The sequence below is a fragment of the Pleurodeles waltl genome, chromosome 2_2, assembly GCF_031143425.1.
Source record: "Pleurodeles waltl isolate 20211129_DDA chromosome 2_2, aPleWal1.hap1.20221129, whole genome shotgun sequence".
In the NCBI taxonomy this organism is placed as follows: Eukaryota; Metazoa; Chordata; class Amphibia; order Caudata; family Salamandridae; genus Pleurodeles; species Pleurodeles waltl.
This window is the reverse complement of record NC_090439.1, coordinates 1,138,463,245-1,138,488,254: the sequence shown is the minus strand read 5'-3', so window position 1 is coordinate 1,138,488,254 and position 25,010 is coordinate 1,138,463,245. Positions and strand designations below refer to the sequence as shown.

The 25,010-nt window shown below is 48.1% G+C and overlaps 1 protein-coding gene across 1 annotated transcript in view; it reads left to right on the top strand.

The window, feature by feature from the left end:
- MROH1 (maestro heat like repeat family member 1) overlaps positions 1-25,010 on the top strand; it is a 1,237,492-nt gene that overhangs the window by 1,059,074 nt on the left and 153,408 nt on the right. Inside the window, exon 35 of the mRNA XM_069221041.1 lies at positions 13,063-13,200. Within this exon, the coding sequence (XP_069077142.1) occupies positions 13,063-13,200 (138 nt within the window). The remainder of the gene's footprint in view (positions 1-13,062; positions 13,201-25,010) is intronic.

Sequence of the window (25,010 nt, the reverse complement as noted above, 5' to 3'; positions counted from 1 at the left end):
CTGTCCTGCAAGTAGAGGCAAGGTCTCAGTGTCTCCCAAGTTGGACAGCTGGCAGAGACGACCAAGGGGACCACTCCAGACCACCACCTGTTATGCAGGATCCAAGCTGTTTCAGGGGAGAGCAGATCCACGCAGCCGAACGTCATTGCTGTAGTTGCCTGCAGATGCAGGGGAGTGACTCCTTCACTCCAAGGGAGATTACTTTTTGCTTCTTGGTGCAGGCTGAAGTCTCGCCGACCCCTGAGGATGCACAGCTGGGGAAATGTTGCAGTTGCTGGAAGGAGCCCGAGAAACACTGTTGCAGGGCGAGGTCATTTTGGGAGTTGCAATCTTGTCGGTTCCTGAAGAATCCAATTGCGGCTCCAGTGGCCAGAAGTAGAAGTAAGCGATGCAGATGAGTCCTGGTGGAGTCTTTCAAGTCGAATCTGGGAACCCACTCACAAGGGGGTCCTTAAAGAGCCCTAAAAGGGGGATTGGTCACCTAGCAGGATGACCACCTATCAGGAGGGGTCTCTGACATCATCTGTCTGACCTGGCCACTCAGATGCTTCCAGGGGCCTTTGCACATCTTGGTTTCAAGATGGCAGAATCAAGTGGCCACCTGGAGGAAATCTGGGGGCACACCCCTTAGGTGGTGATGTACATGGGAAAGGTCACTCCTCTTTCCTTTGTCCAGTTTGGCACCAGAGCAGTTACCGGGGGTCCCTGGACTGATGCAAACTGATTTATGCAAGGACGGCATCAAATGTGCGCTTCTAAGCAAACCAGTGGCTTAGGGAGGCTGCCCTCCCAAGCGTTGCAACACCTATTTCCAAGGGAGAAGGTGTTTCCTCCCTCTCCCACAGGAAATCCTTTGTTCTGCCGTCCCCTGCTTGAGCTGGTCAAGCAGCAGGAGGGCAGAACCATGTCTTAGGGGTGGCAGCAATGTCTGTGGGCTGCCTGGAAAACCCTAGAAGACTGGTATGAGCAATACTGGGGGGGGGGGGTCCTCTAAGGAGTCCCCCGAGTGCATGGAATCATACAATCAATACTGGCAACAGTATGGGGGTATGATTCTGACATGTTTGATACCAAACATGTCCAGGTTCGGAGCTACCATTATGTAGCTGGACACCTGTGTCCAGTACATGGGTAAAATGGCTTCCCTGCACTTATGAAGTCTAGTGTAATGGAGCTGGAGTTCATAGGGGCACCTCTGCTCATGCAGGGGTGCCGTCACACACTGTACCCTCTGTTCTAGGAGGGCCTACCATAGGGGTGACTTACAGTGACCTGTGGTGCAAGGGTGCATGCACCTTTTCACACAGGGTGCAGTGGCAAGCCTGCAGACACAGTTTACATGTGCTCCCAGGGGTGGCACAATACATACTGCAGCCTATGGGAAACCCCTGGTGCCCAAGTACCTGGGTACCTAAGTACCATATACTTGGGACTTATAAGGGTGCACCAGTATACCAAGTATGGAGTTTATATAAGTCCTAGGCAACCAGATTTAGTGGGAGAGAGCACAATCACTGGGGTACTGGTTAGCAGGATCCCAGTGAAAACATTCTAAGCATACTGATAGGCAAAATGGGGGAGTACCATGTCAAAAGGAGGGTACTTTCCAACCCCCACCTTCCCGCACTCCCCCCATCACCCCCAATGAAGGACATATCTGGAGAGTTCATCTGCATTGGAGTTGTTACTCCCAGGGCTATGTTCCACTGTGTAGTCCATTCCCTGTAGGGAGATGGACCACCTCAACAATTTGGGATTCTCACCTTTCATTTGCTTAAGCCATTGAAGAGGCTTGTCTGTCTGACCATGGAAGTGAGTGCCAAACAAGTATGGCCTCAGCTTTTTCAAGGCCTAGACCACAGACCATGTCTCCCTCTCAATGGCTGACAAAGGCTTTTCCCTGAGGGTCAACCTTCTGCTTATGAAAACTACAGGTTGGTCCTGGCCCTCATCATTTAGTTGAGAGAGTACTGCCCCTATCCCTACCTCAGAAGCATCTGTTTATACAATGCACTGCTTGGAGTAGTCAGGGCTTCTTAGCATGGGAGCAGAAAACATGGCCTGGTTTAGGTCATCAAAAGTTTATTGTCAGCTAGCTGTCCATTAAACATTTTTGGACATCCTTTTGTATGTGAGGTCATATAAGGGGGCTACAATGGAGCCATGGTTCTTAGTGGACCTCCTATAGTACCCAGTCAGGCCTAGGAATGCTCTAAGTTGGGTCTGAGTGGTAGTGGGCAGTCAAATCCAAGATTGTCTGGATTTTGGCCTGGAGTGGCTGGATCTGGCATCCACCTACCAGGTGGCCTAGATAAACCACCTTCTCCTGCCCTCTCTGGCACTTTGATGCATTGATGATGAGGACTGCCCTTTGCAGATCCTCCAATACATTTCCAAGGTGGACCAGGTGATCCTCTCAGGTGTAGCTAAAGACAGCTATGTCATGAAGAAAAGCTGCACTGAAGCTTTTCAGTACTTAGAGAACTTTGTTCACCAACCTTTCAAATGTGGCAGAGGCATTCATTAATCCAAAGGGCATTACTGTAAAGTGATGGTGCCCAAACGAGTGGAGAATGCTGCTTTGGGTTTAGCATCCTCTGATAATTTAATCTGCCAGTACCCAGAAGTTAAATCAAAGATGCTAAGATACTTGGCAGCAGCCAGAGTATCTATTAGCTCATCTGCCCTAAGGAAAGCATGAACATCCTTTTGTTGTTACTCTGTTGAGGCCTCTGTAGTCCACTCACAACCTCATTTCTCTTTTGCCATTTTGAGAGTGGGGTTTTGCTACTAGAACTACATGACTAGCCAAAGGGCTGCCTGAAGGCTCAATAACTCCTAGGTTGAGCATCTTTTGCCTCTCTCCCCTGGTGCATTCTCTGACATGATCAGGCTGCCTGTATATTTTGCTTTTGACAGGCAGGCTATTACCTGTGTTAATGGTGTGTTTACACCATGTTGTTTGACCAGTAGTCAAAGAGAATAGTTGGGAGAACTGACACAGGAGATTTTTGCAATCATCCTTCTGTTGGTCAGAGAGGCAGTCAGTAAGAATAACTCCCTCTATTGTGTTGTGGGAGAGGAGGTCAGGGAGAGGGTCATGCTCTTCCTCCTGACCTTTATCAGTGGCCATGAGTAGTGTCATGTCAGCCCTGTCATAATAAGGTTTTAGGTGGTTCACATGAAGCACCCTGCGTGGGCTTCTGGGACTTCCCAGGTCAACCAGGTAGGTGACCTCACCTTTCCTCTCCACAATACTATGGAGACCACTCCATTTATGTTGGAGTGCGTTGGGAGCCACAGGCTCAAGGACCCACACTTTCTGTCCTGGCTGGTAAACAGACAATACAACCTTCTGATCAAGCCACTGCTTCTGCAGTTCTTGGCTGGCCTGAAGATTATTAGATGCCCTCTTCATCTATTCAGCCATTCTAGATGTTAGGCCCAATACATAATCCACAATGTCCTGTTTGGGAGGCTTGAGAGGTTGCTCCCAACCTTTCTTCACAAGTGCACTTGGACCCCTAACAGGGTGTCCAAACAAAAGTTCAAAGAGGCTGTAGCCCCCTCCCGTTTGAAGAACCTCTCTGTAGGCAAAGAGGAGGCAAGGCAGTAGGACGTCCCACCTCCTTCTGAGTTTTTCTGAGAGTCCCATAATCATGCCTTTGAGGGGTTTGTTGAATCTCTCAACTAACCCATGTGTTTGTGCTTGGTAAGGAGTGGTGAATTTGTAAGTGACACCACATTCCTTCCATGTGGCTTTAAGATAAGCAGACATGACGTTTGCACCTCTTTCTGATACTACCATTTTAGGAAAACCCACCCTGAAGAAGATTCCCAAGAGAGCTTTACCTACTGCAGGGACTGAAGTGGTCTTAAGAGGGATGGCTTCTGAGTACCTGGTGGCATGGTCCACCAGTATAAACCTGTTCCCAGAAGCTGTTGGAGGGTCCAGTGTGCCAACAGTATCCACCTCAACCCTCTCAAAGGGTACTCTACCCACTGGTAGTGGGATTAAGGGGTGCCTTTGGAGGGCCACCTGTCTTGCCACTGGCTTGACGGGTCACACAGGAGTGATAAAACTCCTTGGTGTCTTCAGACATGTAGGGCCAGTAAAAGTGAGGAACAAGTCTGTCCCAAGTTTTGTGTTGCCCCAAATGGCCTGCAAGGGAAATGTCATGGGCCAAAGTCAACAGGAACTCAATAAGTTTTAGAGGGATGACCAATCTCCTGGTTGGCACCAGGTTTAGGGTCCTTTGCTTCTGAATAGAGGAGGCTGTTGTTCCAGTAGACCCTATGGGATCCACTGACATCCCCTGCTTTTTTTGCTTCAGCTTGCTTCCTCAAGCTTTCCAGGCTAGGTAAGGCTTGCTGTTCTAAACTGAGTTCCTCCCTGGTGGGTCCCCCCCACACCTCAGAGCTCAGCAGTATCTGCTTTAAGCGACTCTGGTGTAGGTTCCACCCAAGCAGTAGGTTCCTCTCCCTCAGGAGTGGGATCCTCACTGACAGTTTGAACAGGGGGTAGCTTTTTACCCTGCCTGCTTCTCTTTTTAGGAGCCCCCTGGGCCATTGTTCGAGGCTCCAGTGCTCCTTGTTCGCTTTCCTTTTTGGCCTGTGCTTTGATCAGGACAAAGATATGTCCAGCATTGCTGCATGGGCCTCTAACTCCACCTCAGGGCAAGCTGAAGTCTGCAAGTCATTACCTAACAGACACTCTACATGTAGATCAGAGGACACTACAACTTTCTTAGGGCCAATAACCTCCCCACCCCTGCTAAGGTCAATAACTCCCATGGGGTGGCACTGGGTGTTGTTGTGAGCAACAGTCACTTGGTATCTGTGACCAAGTAGGTGTTGTTCAGGTGACACATGTTTTTCAGTCACCATTGTGACACTGGCACCTGTGTCCCTGTAGGCCTCAGCCTCAGCATCATTTATTAAGGGATGCTGCCTCTACTTAGCCATATTAAGGGGACAAGCAGCTAGGGTGGCAAGGTCAATGCCACCCTCGGAGACCAACACAGCCTCAGTGGTCTCTGACTAGCCCAGACCCCACTACAGTCCCCAAGGTGAGCCCAGCTACACTTTTGGACTGGCTACTGCTACACTATTGTTGCTAGTGCTAGGGGCACTAGGGGTAGAAGTGGTAGTAGTAGTGGTAGGAGGCTTGGTGCTCTTTTAGGACAGGTGTTATCACCTGCCCTATGGCTTTTTTGTCTACATATTTGTAGCACTAACATTTCTTGTGGGAAGAGGAAGAGGACTTAGACCCACCCACAGAAGAGTTTTGTGGGCCTGATGAAGACTCTTTTTCTTTGTTTGTCCCCATTCTTGTCCGGATTCTTACCTGAATCCTTCTTCTTGGGGTCACCCCCTCTGGGAGCTTTACTACCCACCCTGATGTGGACCCATTTGTCTGCCTTCTTTCCCAATTCTTCAGGAGAGCTCAGATCAGAGTCCTTCAGGTACTGATGCAGCTGATCAGAAATGCAATTATTAAAAATGTGCTCTCTTAAAAGTAGATTGTGCAAGCCCTGATAGTCATCTACTTTGCTTGCATACAACCAGCCTCCCAGAGCTCTACTAGAGCAATCCAACATATCTACCCAATTCTGGGAGGACGTCTTTTTAGTCTCCTTGAACTTGATCCTGTATTCAGTGGTCAGCCCAAACCCATCTAGAAGTGCATTATGGGGAGCTTGGTAATCATCTTCCTTTCTGACAATGAGGGGTTTGTTTCTGCCTTTGTCAGAGAAGGAGAGCCACAGGATTGCTGCCCACTGTCTTTGAGGGATCCTTTGTACTTTACAGGCCCACTCCAAGGCAGTGAACCACTTGTTGTCATCTCCCACCTTGTAAAGTGGGACTATCTTACTCAGGTTCCTAGAGGCATAAAAGTCTTCCCGGACCCTTGTGTCCCTAACGTTATTGTTGCTACCACCATGGGGAGCTGGCCCCAAAACCTGTCTCAACCTCTCCACTGCCAGAGCCTCCCTTTCTAGGGATAACTGCTGCAGCCTCAGTTTGACCTGGTCTAATTTCAGTCTGTGGAATTCCCAATCTAGGGGCTCCCCCACAAAAAAAACACCCACCCAGCAGCTTCAGGTTGGCCTGGTCTAATTTCGTTCTGTGTAATTCCCTATCTAGGGACTTCCACCTTCCCCCCCGGAATTAGAGTAGTGTGTCGTGTCCCATCAGATACTGATGAGACACAGGTGTTGACAGATGAGGAGGACCTATCCCTGCTCCTAAAGACCCTCTGTACCAACCCTCTAGGAGTAAAATTGGGCCTGCTTGAGTGACCCCCATTTTCAGTACCTGCAGTGCTCCTAACAGGGCTGTGGTGTTCCCCAGTTTCTTCCTGACCCTCCTCAGTGTAGCCTTAGTCTACCATGTCTGAGATTGAAGCGTCTGTCACTACTTCATCCTTTTCCTGGCTGCCTGAGTTTTCCTGGTCAGCTTGGAGTAGTAATCCCGGAAGCAGATTCTTGCTGAGATTTCTCCTGTCTTCAGCTTCCTGGAAGCACACATCTCTCTCAACTCCTGAAAAGTGTGGCTCTCATAGTGAGAGTCTGGGACCTGAGCTGTGTTCTCCACTGAAGACATTCTACCTAGAGTATTGTGAATGCGCCTACCTACTCTAGGTAACTAGAGTATCTAAGAGTTTTGAGAAAGGGCAATGCCAGACCCCCAACTTACCCAAACTAGGAGGCTAGTGACCCTAATCACTAAGTGCAGTGTGTCCTAACTACTAGTAGTGCACTTTACCTTGGAAAGTTACTACTGACAGAGTGGTAAGGCAATTGCAAGTGTCTTATCCCACCAGGAAGCTGGCCTGGTGTGTGGGGGACACCTGTGGTGTTGGCACCCTAGACCAGGTCCAGGGAACGCCTATTAGTGAATGTAGGCAGGGTCAAAGAAACCTGCAATAGAAGGGGACAGAGGGGGCAGAAGCTACTACCCACTCTACTGAAGATCAAGGTCGATAAGGGAAAAAGAAGACCAGCTGTGGTGTCCAGGAGCTGAAGAGGAGTCCTTGGAGTGGTGCAATTGGTGTACCACGAAAGTCATCGAATTGCAGATGGTCAGTGGTTAGGAGAACCACCAACAAGCCTTGGCAAATGCAAGAAGAAGCAAAAGAAGAGTTACAAGGATGAAGAGGACCAGCAAGGTCCAGGGGATTCAATCTTTAGAGGGAAGTCTGGGTTGACCCTCAGCAGTCGGGAGAGCCAGCAGAAGCAGTCACAGCCTTCAGAGGCAACCAACTGGCAGCAGGCACAGTAGGTTGCAGTAAGGCCCAATCAGCACACATGAAGAGGAGTTCCACGTCGCTGGAGCAGCAGAGTGGAAACTGTGCTTGGCAGGATGAAGTGCTGATGGCCTGGGCTCCTGGGCTCCTCGGAATCTAAAGATCCCTTGTAGCAGAAGACAACCAGCCTTGGTAGCTGCAAGAGTTGTGGTGCACAGGGGTTCTCTCCTGCAAGGATGCCCTGTCCCTAAACCACTGCTTGTGGCATAGGTAAGTCACCCCTCTAGCGGGCCTTACAGCCCTAAGGCAGGGTGCACTATACCACAGGAGAGGGCATAGCTGCATGAGCGATATGTTCCTACAGTGTCTAAATCCAGTCTTAGACATTGTAAGTGCAGGGTAGCCATACTGAGTATATGGTCTGGGAGGTTGTCATCACAAACTCCACAGCACCATAATGCCTACACTGAACACTGATAAGTTTGATATCAAACTTCTCAGCACAATAAACCCACACTGATGCCAGTATGTTATTTATCCTAAAAGGCACACAGAGGTCATCTTAGAGATGCCCCCTGTATGCTAGCCCAACTGCTAGTGTAAAGCTGATCGGTCTATGCCAGCCTGCCACTTCCAGATGAGTTTCTGATCACATGGGGTGAGTGCCTTTGTGCACTCTGTGGTCAGAAACAAAACCTGTCCTGGGTGGAGGTGCTTCACACCTCCCCCTGCAGGAACTGTAACACCTGACGGTGAGCCTCAAAGGCTCAGGCCTGGTGTTACAGTGCCCCAGGGCACTCCAGCCAGTGAAGATGCCCGCCCCCCGGACAAGCCCCCACTTTTGGCGGCAGGTCCAGAGGGATAATTAGAATAACAAGGAGTAGTCACCCCCTCAGCCAGAACCACCCCTAAGGTGTCCAGAGCAGAAGTGACCCCCTCCTTGAGAAATCCTCCATCTTGCTTTGGAGGATTAGGACAAATAGGGATGTGCCCCCCTCCCCAGAGGAAGTGGTCACGAGGGTGTAGCCACCCTCAGAGACAGTAGCCATTGGCTACTGCCCCCTGACCCTAACACCCCCCTAAAGTTAGTATTTAGGTGAGCGGCAAAAGGAAAAATGGGACAAACAGAGCAAAACAGAAAACGCAAGATAACAAGACTAACACACGATACTTACGCCTACCACTAGACACCAGGGATAAGGCACAGGCAGGTGCCTGCAGGTGGTGGAGGGCCTCGAACTCGCGGCAGCAGCAGCGAGGGCGGGGGTCAGGAGCATGAGGGCAGTCTGGTGGAGCTGCACAAAACACTTCACTCACTGGGTTGGAAAAACACGATTACACAGGACACCTCTGTAGGAAGTTGGCTCTGTATATACTATCTCAAAGTAAGAGATAGTGTACACAGAGTCCACGGGTTCCCCTTAGAGGTAAGATAGTGGCAAAATTAGATAATTCTAATGCTCTATTTTGTGGTAGTGTGGTTGAGCAGTAGGCTTATCAGAGGGTAGTGTTAAGCATTTGTTGTACACACACAGGCAATAAATGAGGAACACACACTCAAAGACTTACTCCAGGCCAATAGGTTTTTATGTAGAAAAAATATCCTTTCTTAATTTATTTTTAGAACCACAATTTCAAGATTTGAAGTAAATACATAAAATGCAAGGTACTCCACACAGGTACGTTAATTGCTTTGAATTAAAGCAATATCATGCACAGTTTTTGTTAAAATGGCAATAAGCTATTTTAAAAGTAGACAGTGCACAAATCAACAGTTCCTGGGGGAGGTAAGTATTGGTTAGATTGTGAGGTAAGTAAGACACTTACAAGTCTCAGTTCCTGGGCATAGGCAGCTCACCGTTGGGGGTTCAAGGCAACCCCAGAGTTACCACACCAGCAGCTCAGGGCTGGTCAGGTGCAGAGGTCAAAGAGGTGCCCAAAACACATAGGCGCCTATGGAGAACAGAGGTGCTCCTGTTCCAGTCTGCCAGCAGGTAAGTACCCGTGTCCTCGGGGGGCAGACCAGGGGGGTTTTGTAGAGCACTGGAGGGGACACAAGTAGGCACACAAAACACACCCTCAGCGGCACAGGGGCGGCCGGGTGCAGTGTGCAAAGCAGGCGTCTGGTTTTAAATAGGCTTCAATGCAGGGAGCCGGGGGTCACTCTAGCGGTGCAGGCAGGTACGGGGGGCTTCTCGGGTAGCCACTACCTGGGCTAGGCAGAGGGTCGCCTGGGGGTCACTCTTGCACTGAGGTTCGGTTCCTTCAGGTCCTGGGGACTGCGGGTGCAGTGCTTGGTCCAGGTACCGTGTTACAGGCAGTGGCGGTCAGAGGGAGCCTCTGGATTCTCTCTGCCGGCGTCGCTGTGGGGCTCCAGGGGGGTCGTCTCGGGCTACTCACGGGGTCACAGTCACCGGGGAGTCCTCCCTGTGGTGTTTGTTCTCTGGATCTCGAGCCGGGGGTGTCGGGTGCAGAGTGTGAAGTCTCACGCTTCCAGCGGGAAGATTGAGTTCTTTGAAAGTTGCTTCTTTGTTGCAAAGATGTAGATGTTGTTGAGCAGAGCCGCTGTTCACAGGAGTTTCTTGGTCCTGGGGATCAGGGCAGTCCTCTGAGGCTTCAGAGGTCGCTGGTCCCTGTTGGATGCGTCACTGGTTGCAGGTTTTCGACTCTGGAGACAGGCCGGTAGGGCTGGGACCAGAGCAGTTGTCGTCATCCGTCATCTTTGCAGGCTTTTAGGTCAGCAGTCCTCCTTCTTTGGTTCAGGTTGCAGGAATCTGATTTCCTGGGTTCTAGGGTGTCCCTAAATACTCAATTTAGGAGTGTGTTTAGGTCTGGGGGGCAGTAGCCAATGGCTACTCTCCTTGAGGGTGGCTACACCCTCCTTGTGCCTCCTCCCTGAGGGGAGGGGGGCACATCCCTATTCCTATTGGGGGAATCCTCCAAAATCAAGATGGAGTATTTCTAAAGGCAGGGGTCACCTCAGCTCAGGACACCTTAGGGGCTCCTCCTTGTTTTTCTCATTATCTTCCCTGGACTTGCTGCCAAAAGTGGGGGCTATGTCCTGGGGGCGGGCGTCTCCATTAGCCGGAGTGCCCTGGGGCATTGTAACACAAAGCCTGAGCCTTTGATACTCACTGCTAGGTGTTACAGTTCCGGCAGGGGGGGAGAAACTCGTCTCTCAGCAGCAGGCTTGCACAGACCAGTCAGTCCTGCACTGAAGGTTTGGGTAAATACAGGGGGCATCTCTAAAATGCGCTCTGTGTGCATTTTTTTTTTTTTTAATAAATCCAACACTGGCATCAGTGTGGGTTTATTATTCTGATACCAAACTTCCCAGTACTCAGTGTAGCCATTATGGAGCTGTGGAGTTCGTTTTTGACAAACTCCCAGACCATACACTTAATATAGCCACACTGTACTTACAATGTCTAAGAATAGACTTAGACACTGTAGGGGTATATTGCTCAAGCAGCTATGCCCTCACCTGTGGTATAGTGCACTCTGCCTTAGGGCTGTAAGGCATGCTGGAGGGGTGACTTACCTATGCCCCAGGCAATATTTTGTGTGCATGGCAGCCTGAGGGGATGCCATGTCGACTTTGCCTTTTTCTCCCCACCAACACACACAGCTTCAATTGCAGTGTGCATGCGTTAGGTGAGGGGTCCCTAAGGGTGGCACAACACATGCTGCAGCCCCTAGAGACCTTCACAGGGCACTTGGTACCACTGGTACCTTTGACAAGGGATTTTTTTGTGTGCCAATTGTGGAAACAATGGTACATTTTTAGTAAAAGAACACTGGTGCTGGGGCCTGATTAGCAGTGTCCCAGCACACTTCTCATGCAAGTCAGCATCAATATCAGGCAAAAAGTGGGGGGTAACTGCAGCAGGGAGCCATTTTCCTACAACCCCGATGTGGGACACTGCAAGCTTGGGCACTTTGGGCACACACCTGGGCTTTCACAACTGGGACACTATCGGAATAGCGAAGGTGCGAGACCTGTGGAGGAATGGCACAATCCTTTCTTTCTCAGATCTTCAGGCAGAATACCAGCTGGCACCCACAGAAGCATTCCGGTACCTACAAATCCGACACACATTGGGCACGGCACTCCCGAAAGGGGTGGACCTCACAGAGTCCTCCCTGCTTGAAGAGCGATTACTAACCGAATATATGCCCAAGAAGGCCATCTCTCTTATATACCAGAAACTCATTAATAACTCCCCTGATGTTTTTGGGAATTTGAGGGGCCAGTGGGTGCGCAACCTGGGCGACTTGGATGATGGGGAGTGGCAGGAGGCTCTCGCTTCCCCTAGGGAGGTGGCTGTGCTCTCTAGATTCAGCTTAGTTCTGGTGAAAATCCTCCACAGAAGTTACCACGCCTACATGACCTTGGCAAAGATGGACAGAGTGAGAATCCACCTTCGCACTCGAAATTGTGGACAGGGAGGGACCTTTTATCTCATGTTATGGAACTGCCAGTCATACAGAGCTATTGTGAATCAGTAATCTCATGCCTATATACTGTGTGCGGGAAGGCCGGTAAGCTTTTCCCTAAGTGTTGCCTGTTGAACGTCTGGGGTGAAACGGATCTCACTCGCCTGGATCTGGGCTTGATAATAGCGAAACTTAACATTGCCCGCGTATGGCACTGGCGGACTAGAAACTAGATCTGGACTGGTGCATGATGGCGTAACAAGTGGTCTACGTGAGCAGAGGATGCCCAATGAAATGGTCTGGAATCTGGGGAAAGCGGAATGCACACCGATGGGGTTTGTGTTCTCGGCCCAGCTCCGTAGGAGCAGAGGGCTGCAGCCAGATATAACCATATGTTCAAGCTATGCTTAGACTTTGCCGGAGTGGGGAGGGAGGGAATGGGCCTCAGGGAGTACTCCGAGGGAAGTAGCGTGGCGAAATCACATTCTTATATTGTCTAATATGCTGCTGCAATGTTTTTGGTTGTTTTTATGCAATAAAAAGAATTGCAAAAAAAAAAAAAATCCTTCATCTTGAGAAAAACATGGTGAAGGGAGCTGTGATTTTGCTCACATATCTGGCAGAATTCATTACCACCATGAAAATGACTTAAGTGAGGAATTGTAGAGGATTGGAACTCCTGGGTTTAAATGCATGGTCTGTCAGAAATATATCACCAGATTCTTGCCCTTGGGTAGAACTTGTATGTGCTAAAAATGATCAAGTGAATCAAAACACAAACATTAAGCTGTAAGGTTGCCACTGACCATGTGAACCAGACCTTTCACAGCTCAGGAGTCTCAGAACTGCAAACTCTGCTGGTCTGCCTGAAGAGGTTCTTAAGGATTACAGCTTGTAATCCTGACCACAATGGTGGCCAGCTATCCAACATGCCATAGTATCCTTATCACACTAGGAGGTAAACTTATTTTTAATGGACAAATTATATGTTTGTAGTCCTATTTCTCCACTGTGGTAATAGTCTTTAAAGTCTTAAACAAGTAGCTATATACCAGTTTAATGTAAAATCAACTGAGCCCCAGTCTACTGGGAATTTGCAAAGAAGGTTCAGATATCAAGGAGAAACAAAAGACGAATAGGGGTCTACCAGTAGATATACTTTAGTGCGGCATAGTTGTTACAACGCCACAAATAGCTGGGGACAACTAGTGCCAAGAAACTCAAAGGTTCCAGAAATAAATGAGTACATAGGCTGTGTTAAGAAATTCTGCATATGATTTACAAAGTACAAGTTTGCTGAATAGTACATTGTTTAAAAATTACAGTGAATGTTATTGTGCCAGTATGCACCTTTTGGTAAAGCAATTTTTGTACAGTTCTGCAGTTGAAACCCTGAAGGCCATGCTGACTCATGGAGGAAGCAGTGCAGTGACAGAGGAGGTGGAGAGAAATGGTGGTTGGGATTTGATGAAGAGCTCCGAGACTCACCATGATGGAGTAGCCTTCTTAGCGAGGTATGACATCAAGCTCAGTAACTGTGCATGCTGTTGCTAACATTTACTAATAGGCAGATTCATGATACATTCAAGGCTTTTGAACCACCAGACTTGTTGTGTCTCAACTTGTATTACCATAAGATGCAGTGCATCCTCTGGTTAATCCCACAGAGGTTGTACAGTGAGTGCTAAAAGTAGAGGGACTGTGTGTGTATGTTTTTGTGGACCTGATTAATAACTTCTGACAAATGGGTTTTATTAATGTGAAGTTGGCCTATTGTAAGACCGTCCAATTAAAATTGGGCTTTAAATAGATGAAGTCGTCCACTACAGATAGAACGCTATCATAGAGATTGGATATTTTAGTTTTAGCCCTAAATATGTACAACCTCTTGCATGCGTGTGTAATATCGTGTACACATATCTCTATGTGTATAACAGACACTATTCCAACCTTCCGTAATACTCACGAGAGAGACACACATTTAGGAGAAACATTTTTAAATCTTAATCCACCCACTACAGTAGTGTTACTTACTCAGATTAGGTTAGCAAGTGGGATGGTGCTCTCTGGCCAAAGTCACTAGGATCACCCTGTAAACGAGTGAAAGTGGTGCACAATTTGTGTATGCTGATTGAATCAGATATGGTTGGAAGTGGCCCTCTCTGAAAGGTCACCCCAAACCTTTTGCCCTCCTTCCTTTGCAGAACCCATTTTTATTGGCATTTAGGACTCTTCACACTTTACCACTGCTAACCAGTGCTAAAGTGATTGTGCCCTCTACCTAAAATATGGTACAGTTGGTTCACACCTGATTGGTACATTTAATTTACTTGTAAGTCAGTAGTATATGATACCATGGACATCCAGCGCCTGTAAATTAAATACTCCTAGTGGGCAGCAGCACTCATTGTGCCATCCACTGAAGTAGCCTTCTAAAACATTTATCAGATCTGCTACTGTAGCCTGTAGTGCAGTTTTAAACTGCCATTTAGACCGGCAAAAAAAAACTTTTGCCAGGCCTAAACCTTTTTCTGACAGAGACATCTAGCTGTAGATTCATTACCTTAGAATTCTCTCCAGGTGCCAGACTGGATCCAAAATTATTTTCAGAGTAGTACCACTGCACGTTGGAAGAGGGCATTATGTGACTCCTTAGCGACATCGTCCACTGATGTGACGTTGACTGAGTCCATATAATCCTTCTTCCGATGTGCTGACGTCAGTTCCTTTACCTCAGCTGTTTTTGGCCTATCTCAACAATTTTTTGTTGAAGGAACAGTGTTTCTGTAGGAAAGTGCCCTTGTTGGCATGGTTACCCCTCCCCCCACTTTTTGCCTGATATTGATGCCAACTTTTGATTGAGAGTGTGCTGCGATCCTGCTAACCAGGCCCTATCACCAGTGTTCTTTCCCCAAATCTGTACCTTTGTTTACACAACTGGCACACACCTGGCACTCAGATAAGCCCCTTGTAAAAGGTTCCCATGGTACCAAGGGTCCTGTGGCCAGGGAAGGTCCCAAAGTGCTGCAGCATTTATTATGCCACCCTGGGGGACCTCTCACCAAGCACATGTACACTACCTTTGCAGCTTGTGAGTGCTGATGGGGAGAAAAAGCAAAGTCTACATGGCATACCTCTCAGAGTGCCATGCCCACAAACCACTGTCTGTGGCATATGTAAGTCACCCCTCTAGCAGGCCTTATAGCCCTAAGGCAGGGAGCAATATGCCCCTACAGTGTCTAAGTCCATTCTTAGACATTGTAAGTGCAGTGTAGCCATATTGAGTATATAGTCTGGAAGCTTCTCAAAACAATCTCCACAGTTCCATTATGGCTTCACTGAATACTGGGGAGTTTCGTATCAAACTTCTCAGCACAATAAACCCACACTTCAGTTAGTACTGTTATAGCCAGTCTCCAGGTGGGATTAGCAGTGCCCCCAGAGCAACTAAGGATCCACACTGAAGCTACTCTAGTCTCTGAGGGGGTGAATGTTGCTACACTTGCTGTCTGCCCACCTAACATGCAAAAATACAGACATGATAAATGGGACAAAAGTAGAAGCCCTGAGGGATACAGGTGCCAGTGTCACCACAGTGACGGAAAACTGTTTTCCCCAGGACAATATTTGTCTGGACAAACTTATACAGTCACCAATGCTGACAATGTAACTAAAGTCCATCCCATGACTATGGTGACTTTAGAATGGGGAGGGGCTACTGGCCTGATACAGTTAGTGGTCTGTTCTGCAATCCTAGTGGAATGATCTGGAGTCCTCAGCTTGGGCAGAGGTAGAGCTCAAAACCCATGTAGCCATGCTGAGAATCGCTGAACTGGTGTGTGTGAAAACCAGAGCACAGGGTGAACAAGAAGTGTTGGAGCCTGGAATAATGGGAAAAAGGACTGGGGGACCAGCCTCTGTACAGCAAAAGAAACGACCTCTCTTCCCAGGAAGATGTCTTAACCCCTGAGGGAACTCAGTCCATGGAGCTGAAGCCTTACCAGGTAGAGCTCTTGGGCCCAGGGGTTCACTCAAGGGAACAGCTGTGCCAGGGACAAAAGACTTGTCTTCTCTTGAAAGCCTGGGGCAGTAAGCAGCTGCACAAGAAAAGAGATATGTCAGTGACTCCCACAGGGTCTAGTGGGAAGATGGACTCATTTACACTGAAGCCAGAGACCCCAAACCTTGTGCAACCAGAAGAGTGGTAGTGCCTCAGCAGTTAAGAGAGTTTATCCTAACTTTGGCCCATGATATTGCCCTAGCTGGGCATCGAGGACAAACAAAAACATGGAGTAGGCTTGTCAACCACTTCTGTTGGCCCAGTATGTCCCAGAAGGTGAAGGAATTGTGTAGCTCCTGTCTCTCCGGCCAAGTGAGTGGTAAGGCAGGTAGCCACCCCAAGGCCCCCCTCATTCCACTTCCTGTAGTGGGGGTTCCCTTTGAAAGGGTTGGTGTGGACATTGTGGGTCCCCTCGAGCCACCCACAGCTTCAGGGAATCAATACATACTGGTAGTAGTGGATCATGGTACCAGATACCCTAAAGAAATGCCCCTTAGGTCTACTACAGATCCTGCAGTAGCCAAGGCCCTGATTGGCATTTTCACCCGAGTGGTGTTTCTTAAGGAGGTGGTTTCTGATAGAGGTACAAACTTCATGTCAGCTTACCTAACACATGTGGAATGAGTGTGGGGTGACTTATACATTCACCACACCATACCATCCAGAAACCAGTGGACTTGTTGAGAGATTCAGCAAGACATTGCAGGGCATGATCATGGGGCTCTCAGAAAAATTCAAAAGGAGATGGGATGTTCTTCTGCCATGCCTGTTCTTCGCTTACAGAGAGGTGCCTCAAAAGGGAATAGGGTTTTCCCCCTTTGACCTTCTGTTTAGCCACCCTGTAAGTGGACCACTAGCACTTGTAAAAGAAGGCTGGGAGAGACCTCTCCATGAGGCTAAACATGATGTGGTGGAATATGTGCTTGGCCTCGGCTCAAGGATGACTGAATACATGGAAAAGGCATCCAAAAACCTTGAGGCCAACCAGCAGCCCCAGAAGTTGTGGTATGACCAAAAGGCTGCACTAGTACAATTCAATCAAGGGACTAAAGTATGGGTTCTGGAGCCTTTGGCTCCCAGGGCACTTCAGGACAGATGGAGTGGCCCTTACCCTATCCTGGAGATAAAGAGTGAGGTCACCTACTTGGTGGGCCTGGACACTAGCAGGACATCAAAGAGGGTGATCCATGTTAACCGCCTAAAGCTCTATAGTGACAGGGCAGATATAACCATGCTGTTGGTTACTGATGAGGAGCAGGAAGCAGAGAGTGAACCTCTCGCTGACCTCCTCTCACGTGGCCCTAAAGATAGGTCAGTTGATGAAGTTGTCTTTTCAGACACCCACACTGCCCAACAGCAAGCTGACTGCAGGCAAGACCTAAAACTGTTTCTTCACCTTGATCCCTGGACAGACTCACCTGTGTACCCACGATGTGGAGACAGGAGACAGTTTACCTGTCAAAACAAAAATATACAGACAGCCTGACCAAGTCAAGGAAAGCATCAAAGTGGAAGTCCACAAGATACTGGAATTAGGGGTTACTGAGCACTCTAACAGTCCCTGGCCTAGCCCAATGGTCTTAGTTCCCCAAACCTCTTACGAAGGATGGAAAGAGAGAAATTAGGTTCTGTGTATATAGAGGTCTCAGCTATGTCACCAAGACAGATGCACACCCTATACCCAGGGCAGATGAATTGATTGACAACTTAGGTGCAGCCAAATATCTAAGTACCTTTGACTTAACTGCAGGCTACTGGGAAATGAGGATGGCATCTGGAGAAAAGGAAAATACAGCATTCTCTACACCTGATGAGCACTACCAGTTTACTGTGATGCCCTTTGGCTTAAAGAATGTCCCTTCCACCTTCCAAAGGTTGGTGAATCAAGTCCTTGCTGGTTTGGAGTCCTTTAGTGCAGCACATCTAGATTATATGGCTGTCTTTAGCTCCACCCGGCAGGATCACCTGATCCACCTGGGAAGGGTTTTGCAGGCCCTGCAATCTGAAGCCCTCACTATTAAAGCATCAGAATGCCAAATAGGGCAGGGCACAGTTGTATACTTGGGCCACCTTGTAGGTGGAGGCCAATTGCAACCCTTACAGCCCAAGATCCAGGCAGTTCTGGACTGGGCAGCTCCAAAAACCCAGACTCAAGTTAGGGCATAATTCGGCTTGACTGGTTACTATAGGAGGTTTGTAAAGGGGTGTATGGATCCATTGTGACCCCCCTCACAGAATTGTCATCAAAGAAGATGCCTAAAAAGGTAAACTTGACTCTTGACTTTCAAAAGGCCTTTGACACCCTGAGGAAAGCAAAGTGCTCAGCACTAGTTCTCAAAGCTCCAGATTATTCTAGGCAGTTCATTGTGCAGACAGGTGCCTCTGAACATGGGATAGGAGCAGTCCTGTCCCAAACCAGTGATGATGCCCTCGACTAGCCTGTTGCATTCCTTAGCAGGAAATTACTCCCCAGGGAGCAGCGTTGGAGCCATTGAGCGGGAGGCCTTTGCTGTGGTTTGGTCACTGAAAAAGCTGAGAATATACTTGTTTTGAACTCACTTAACTGTTCAAACTGACCACAGACCTCTCAGATGGCTCATGCGATTGAAAGGTGAGAACCCTAAATGTTTGAGGTAGGTCCATATACCTACAGGGAATGGACTTTTCAGTGATACACAGACTTGAGACTGCCCGTGCCAGTGCAGATGGACTTTCCAGGTTCTTCAACTTAGACAATGAAGACTCTCTTGGGAAATGTTAGTCTCATCCGCTTTCTTTTTCTTTTTTTTGGGGTGGGGTGGGGGTGAGGGAAAGTGCCCTTGTTGGCATGGTTGTTCTCCCCATGCCCCCCGCCACACACACACGCTTGTTGCCTGATATTGATGCCAAATTTTGATTGAGAGTGTGCTGGGATGGTGCTAACCAGGCACCCGCACCAATGTTCTTTACCAAAATCTTCACCTTTGTTTACACAATTGGCACACCCTTGTAAAATATGCCCATGGTACCAAAAACCCTGTGGCCAGGAAAGGTCCCCATGTGCTGCAGCATGTATTATACTACCCTTTGAGACCCCTCAACATGCACATGCACACTGCCCTTGCAGCTTGTGTGTGCTGGTGGGGAGTAAAAGGCATGGCACCCCTTTCAAGATACCATGCCCACAGACCACTGCCTGTGGCATACGTACGTCACCCCTCTAGTAGGCCTTACAGCCCTAAGGCAGGGTGCATTATACCACAGGTCAGGGCATAGCTGCATGAGCAATATGCCCCTACAGTGTCTAAGTCCATTCTTAGACATTGTAAGTGCAGTGTAGCCATTTTGAGTATATGGTCTGGGAGCTTGTCAAATCGAACTCCACAGCTCCATAATGGCTTCACTGAGTACTGGGATTTTGGTATCAAACCTATCAGCACAATAAACCCACACTGATGCCAGTATGGGATTTATTAAAAAATTCACCCAGAGGGCATCCTAGAGATGATCCCCTGTATTTTACCCAATCCTTTTGTGCAGGACTGTAGGAGGCTCTGGTTTGTAGTGGGTACCTATGGTACTTGCACCTTATACGAGGTCCAGTTATCCCTTATTAGTGAAATGTAGGCAGTGTCTAGAAGCCAGGCTCTAGGGGTAGCTGTAGCTGAGCAGCTAAGGCTTATCTAGGAGACATGCAAAGCTCATGCAATATCACTGTAGTGGATCAGTACTCACACACATGACAAAAATACTCAGTGTATTGCGGCTCCTGTCATCACCTTCGCCCAAAGACGTTGTGCAAATGGCACACGAAGATCCTGGCAGCACATCCTGGGGGAAGACTGCATCCCATTTCCCGAGCATCTGTCGGTATTGAAGGAAATCACAACCAAACACAAGCTGTCAAAGTTGCAGAACCCCCAGACATCATTGTGTAAGTCCTGTGTGTCCGACGCCCTCTTCCAGCCTTTGGCTGAGGAGTCAGTGCAAGAGTCCACCCCACCCTTCCCTGCATTTCCTGGAGCCGGGGTGACTCTGGCACATATTTGTGATTACTATAATTCCCTCTATGCTATCTTTGGGCCCATACCTCCTTTTGGTGTGCTTTTGAGCGCCAAGGAGGTGGGAGGTGTCTTACCTAAATCTGTGCCACAGATTCACCCTCGGCATCCCTTTGGCCCTCTGGATCCGAAATTCAGTCCCTGCCGATGCAGAACCCCTTGGGGTTCCCACCTGCAACGCCTTAGTTCGATCAGCCGAAGCTGACAGCGACTTCGACGGCACCAATCGATGCTGAGCCAGTCACCCTCTCCGACGCCGAGACGACGCATTGACCCTTGACTGTGTCGAGTGTGGCAACATTGGTGCTGTCTGGCTTGGACAGTTTGCCTCCTCCTTCTCCTAAACAGTCCCTTGCTGTTTTCATAAGGAAGAACAGGATTTTGGAGGTGAAACAGGAGCTGGTGTTTAGGACCCCCGTGGACGAGACTGTCCAGTTTCCTCTGGGTGAGGCTAGTGGCCTTGAGTCCCCGCTGGCCTCAGGCCTCTTTTCCCCCCAGCATTGCTACAGAGGAGAGGTCCTCCTTCACTGAGGTGCTGAAGAGAGCAGCTGTGGTCCTAGACTTGCAGCTCCTATCTGTGGAGGTGACTACTGACCCCTTGATAAAAGTGCTTCACCAGGGCCAATCAGAAGGAGAGCCTGTGCTCCCCTGTTGTGAAGCACTGTGTGACCTTTTATTAGGGACCTGGACTAAGCCCCGCTACGGGGGCCCCTGTGGACAGGTCAGTAGCACATAGACACCGGCCTGTCCCCCGGACCCAGGCAACCAACTCTGAGAAGTTTTGTGATACAGGCCACTATGGCCTCTTCTGACCCCAACGTCCTCCCTCATGTTCCTCCAGACAGGAAGTCCAGATGGCCGAAAACTTGTGGAAGAAACATTTTCTTCTCAGCCAGCCCAGCCTTGTGGTTAATAAATACTGGGCGCTTTCTCCACGTGTTGTGGAATTTGGTAGCATGCCTGCTGCCTTTGCTTCAAGAGGAGAGGCAGCTAAATTTCCGATAAAATATGGTATGAATACCACGGACTCAGTAAGTTGAGCCATGGCTCATTAAGTAGTAATGCACTGTCATGCCTGGCTATGACACTCTGGCTTCTCAGAGGCTGTCCAGGCCACCCTGGAGGACCTGCTTTTGATGGTGCCCGCTTATTTGGCACACATGACGATTCTACATTGTAACGCTTTATGATCAGTGGAGGTGAAAAAGATTCAGTATGTCTGTTCCTGTATACCCCTCTCCCCCCCTTTTTTTTTTTTTTTTTTTTTTTTTACATCCGAGCCATTCCGCCCTCTGGTGATACCTGGTGCGGTGTTCCTACGTTGTGCAGGTATTACTGTTTTTTCTTAAGGCCTGTCAATAACAGCTTTTCATTGCTGCTCTCTGGGAGGTATATTCGTTGTTGCCCTAAGTGGGTTTAACACCTGATGAAAAAGGGTTTTTTCTTTTTCTCTGAAGACGGGCTTCTTGCCCAAGTGATATAGTTACCTGTATGGTATGTTCTCTGTTCTGTGTAGAGCATCTTCTGTATGCCTTGTAGGCATTACTAGGTGCACTTGTGGTACTTTCATATCCCTTATAAAGAAGCTTAGAATTATAACTCCATGGGAGTTTTTGTACATGGATCATCGCTTTGCACAAGAGCATATTTACAGCGAATCTCTTGTTTCTCCTGGCCTTAATCATTGGACATTACTTATTCTTCTCTGTCTAGCTTTGTTCTACTTCTCCTGGGAGACTGAAGCATTAATGCTGTTCCATAGCTGTACGTCCTTGCATTTCTTTAGTGAGAAATTGGGTGTTGATGCTGAATACATTTCTTTTCGATCAAAGAAGACCTTACGAGATCAATGCGGTTGGAGATTGCCGACCGTAGTCCGTGCAACCAGAAAAGGGCAAATAAGCAGTCCACAGGGGATGCTCCTCCCCCTGATAAAGAAAGCCGCAAATTCGATGCAGCAGGCAAAAGAGTAGCAACTCAGGCAGCAAATCAGTGGCAAATTGATTACTCTCTAGCTCTTCTAGCCAGGTATGACGGGGCACATTGGGACGAGATGCAGGAGTTGCTGCAATACCTCCCAAAGGAACATCAGAAAAGAGCACAACAAGCAGTGGAAGAAGGACAAACCATTGCTAATAATCAGATCCGATCAGGACTAGATGCGGCTGATACAGCAGGTAGACGAATAAACACTAGCGTCACAGTTAGGAGACCTGCTTGGTTGAGGTCCTCAGCCTTTAAGCCTGAAATACTACAAGCGGTCCTTAACATGCCTTTTAAAAAAGCAACTCTTTTAACCAGAGGTGTATACAACCATTGACAAATTAAAAAAGGACTCTGAGAGCAAAGGCCAAGGGAGCCCTTTATACAACACCTTTTCGGGGTTCATTTCGTAAACCTCAGTTTAGAGGAGGGTTTAAGCCACAAATTTCTAAGGTAAGAATCTGCAACTAGAATATATCTCTACATACGTTCCCTTCTTCACCCTTTATCATGCCTCAGTGGGACTTAAATCTGGTTCCCACCTATCCCATTTGTGCTCCCTTTGCGTCACTGCACAACTGCCCCCTCCGGCTTCTCACCATCAATACAGCGTTCTTGGTGGCGATAACATCTGACAGGATGGTGAGTGAGATGCAGGCTCTCTCATCCAAACCTCCATATCTCACCATGTTTTAGGACAAAGTAGTGCTTTGCACTGATGCCTCTTTTCTCCGTAAGGTGTTGACCCATTTCACATGGATCAGAATATCACCCTGCCCACCTTCTTTGCTCACCTGCATCCCTCGAAGGAAGAGGAGTGACTCCAATGACTGGACCCAAAAAGAGCATTTTCGTTCTACCTTGACTACCTTGAGTTCTGGGTGGATGACCAACTCTTTGTGGGGTACATAAGAGGAAAGTAGGGTCGAGCAGTGCAGAAAGGAACCATTTCACGCTGGGTTGTTCTCTTCATTAAAATCTGCTGCATTCTGGCCACAAAGTAACCTTCTGAGTGCTTGAGAGCTCATTCAACCAAGGGCAAACCTGCTACAACTGTGCTACCAAGTGGAATACCAGTCCTGGACATCTGTCAGGCATCAACATGGGCATCTCTGCACATGTTTGCCAAACTCTACTGCCTGGACAATCAGGTCCACAGAGATGGTCACTTTTCCCGTTCAGTCCTGCTGGACTTTTTTTTTTTGCTTGAAGTGAATTTGTCCGCAGCCCATCGCCAGGAGGTTATGGCTTGGGTAAAGAATCTGCAGCTAGAAATCTCTGACAGATGAACAAGTTACTTAACTTCAGTTACGAATTATCTGGTAAAGACTCTATATAGCTTGAGATTCCTTACCCCGTACCCATGTCTTCCCCGCTCTGCGGACTCATTTACTAGTGTTAAGGATTGTCCCTTTCAGTGTCTCGTTTTTGGTACTGACATAACTGTCAGTTCTTTCCATGGCTCTGCGCTTCTGGCGTAGACATTTGTAGAAGACTAAATGACATACCCGCACCTGGGTGGTGCCTTTATAGGTGAATGTGACATCACAGATGGCTCCAACGATGCCACACGGATTTGAATTACACCACCTGACTGACGGCATGTGCAGGGGTATTGCTCAGAAAAAGGTCCAGATTCCAAGCTGATGCCTGGAAATTCTAATGGTTAGGAATCTGCAGCTAGATAGAACCTCTACAAGATAATGCAGTACCGAAGGTATGTAATTTGTTCATCTGGTAGACACTCTTATCTTGCTGCAGAATCGTTAATGACCCACCCATCCTCCCAATTCTGTGCATTGATTACGGTATAGGGAACATCTTCTTGCGGGCCTTAGTGTGTCACACCAGTGGTCAGTGCTCATTGTGGGTCTGTGCTCCTGGTGTGCAAAGTTTGGAAAGTAAGTGACGTCAGTGTGCCGAGGTGGCACCTATATAAGTTGCTCACAGGCTACTTCTGATGCGGGTGATGCCTTTGCCACACAGAGGTGAACAATGCCATCTATCAGCGCGCAGGTGTACTGCTTGAAAGTCATCTTGATCAGTCGAACTTCTGGGTATTATTCTATGCTAAGGAATCTGCGACTAGATAGAGCGCTAACCACATAAGGTGTTACTGAAGGTAAGTAATATGTTCTTACTTCCATTGGTGGTGACTCCTTTTCATCTGGTCATTGAGTTGCGCTTCACACCTTCTGCCCACTCTATCAAAGAGGAGGAGAGGCTTTCTCAGCTGATTCCACTTGGCAGAGAAGGGAAATTAGGTTTGACAACCAGCCCTTTGTTGAGTATGCAGGCAACCACAGCCCAAGAAACCAGTCCTCCAGAAGAGGACTTTATTCCTTTGAATTGTCTTGAGCATTAAGATATGTTGCACTCCTGCAGAGAACGAACTCTCATACAAAATAAGAACTAGCAGAAGGAATACATGCTCATTCCAGAGAGCGAAATCTTCAACTTTAGCACTTACCAAGGCTGTTGCTTTGGCTGAGGGATGTTGCAGAGCGACATGGACTTCCCTTCACACAGTTTTATCAAAGCACGATTTCTTAGACTCAGAAGTGAAAAGGAATGGCATGTTGCTCATCAGTGCTACAGTTCTTTCTTTATCTGACCGCTCCTTAATATACACAACCTGGGAGATGGTACGCCATGATATCTACTCAAAGTCAGAAGTCTGCAGTAGAAGTAGCCATCAGAAGAAAAAGTTACTTATCTTCTGTAAGGATCTTTATGGTAAATACTGCACTTCGAAATAAAACGTTTTGTGTGTTCCATAACAGTCTTAGTGAAGGATACTCTACCTGGATATTCATCACCAGTCCTACTTAACTCCCATTCTGAAGGGTAGCCACAAACCACTGGTATTATTAAGATTCCAAGATAGCTTGTTGCAGATCTGAGGATGCTCTTATTTCTGCATCTAAAGACCCAAAATTATGGACGAGGAAGTGACATTGGTGCATTGGTGTGGTGGTATTTGTCATTCCTTCTCCGCTTCTTGGACAAAGATAAAGCCACCTACCAAAAGAGGAGCGCTGTAAATGTTTTCAGATCGAGTCTGACACCGGGTGTGATATTCAAAAGGTGAGGATTCTGCAGGTAGACTACTAGGAGAAAGATCATTACCAAAGGTGAGTAACTTTCTCTTTACTTTTCGCAAATTCGTTTATTAAAAACTGCAGCCTGATGATGGGGAATGTTTCAAATGTGTGAATCTGTGAAGTAGACCGGCACTATT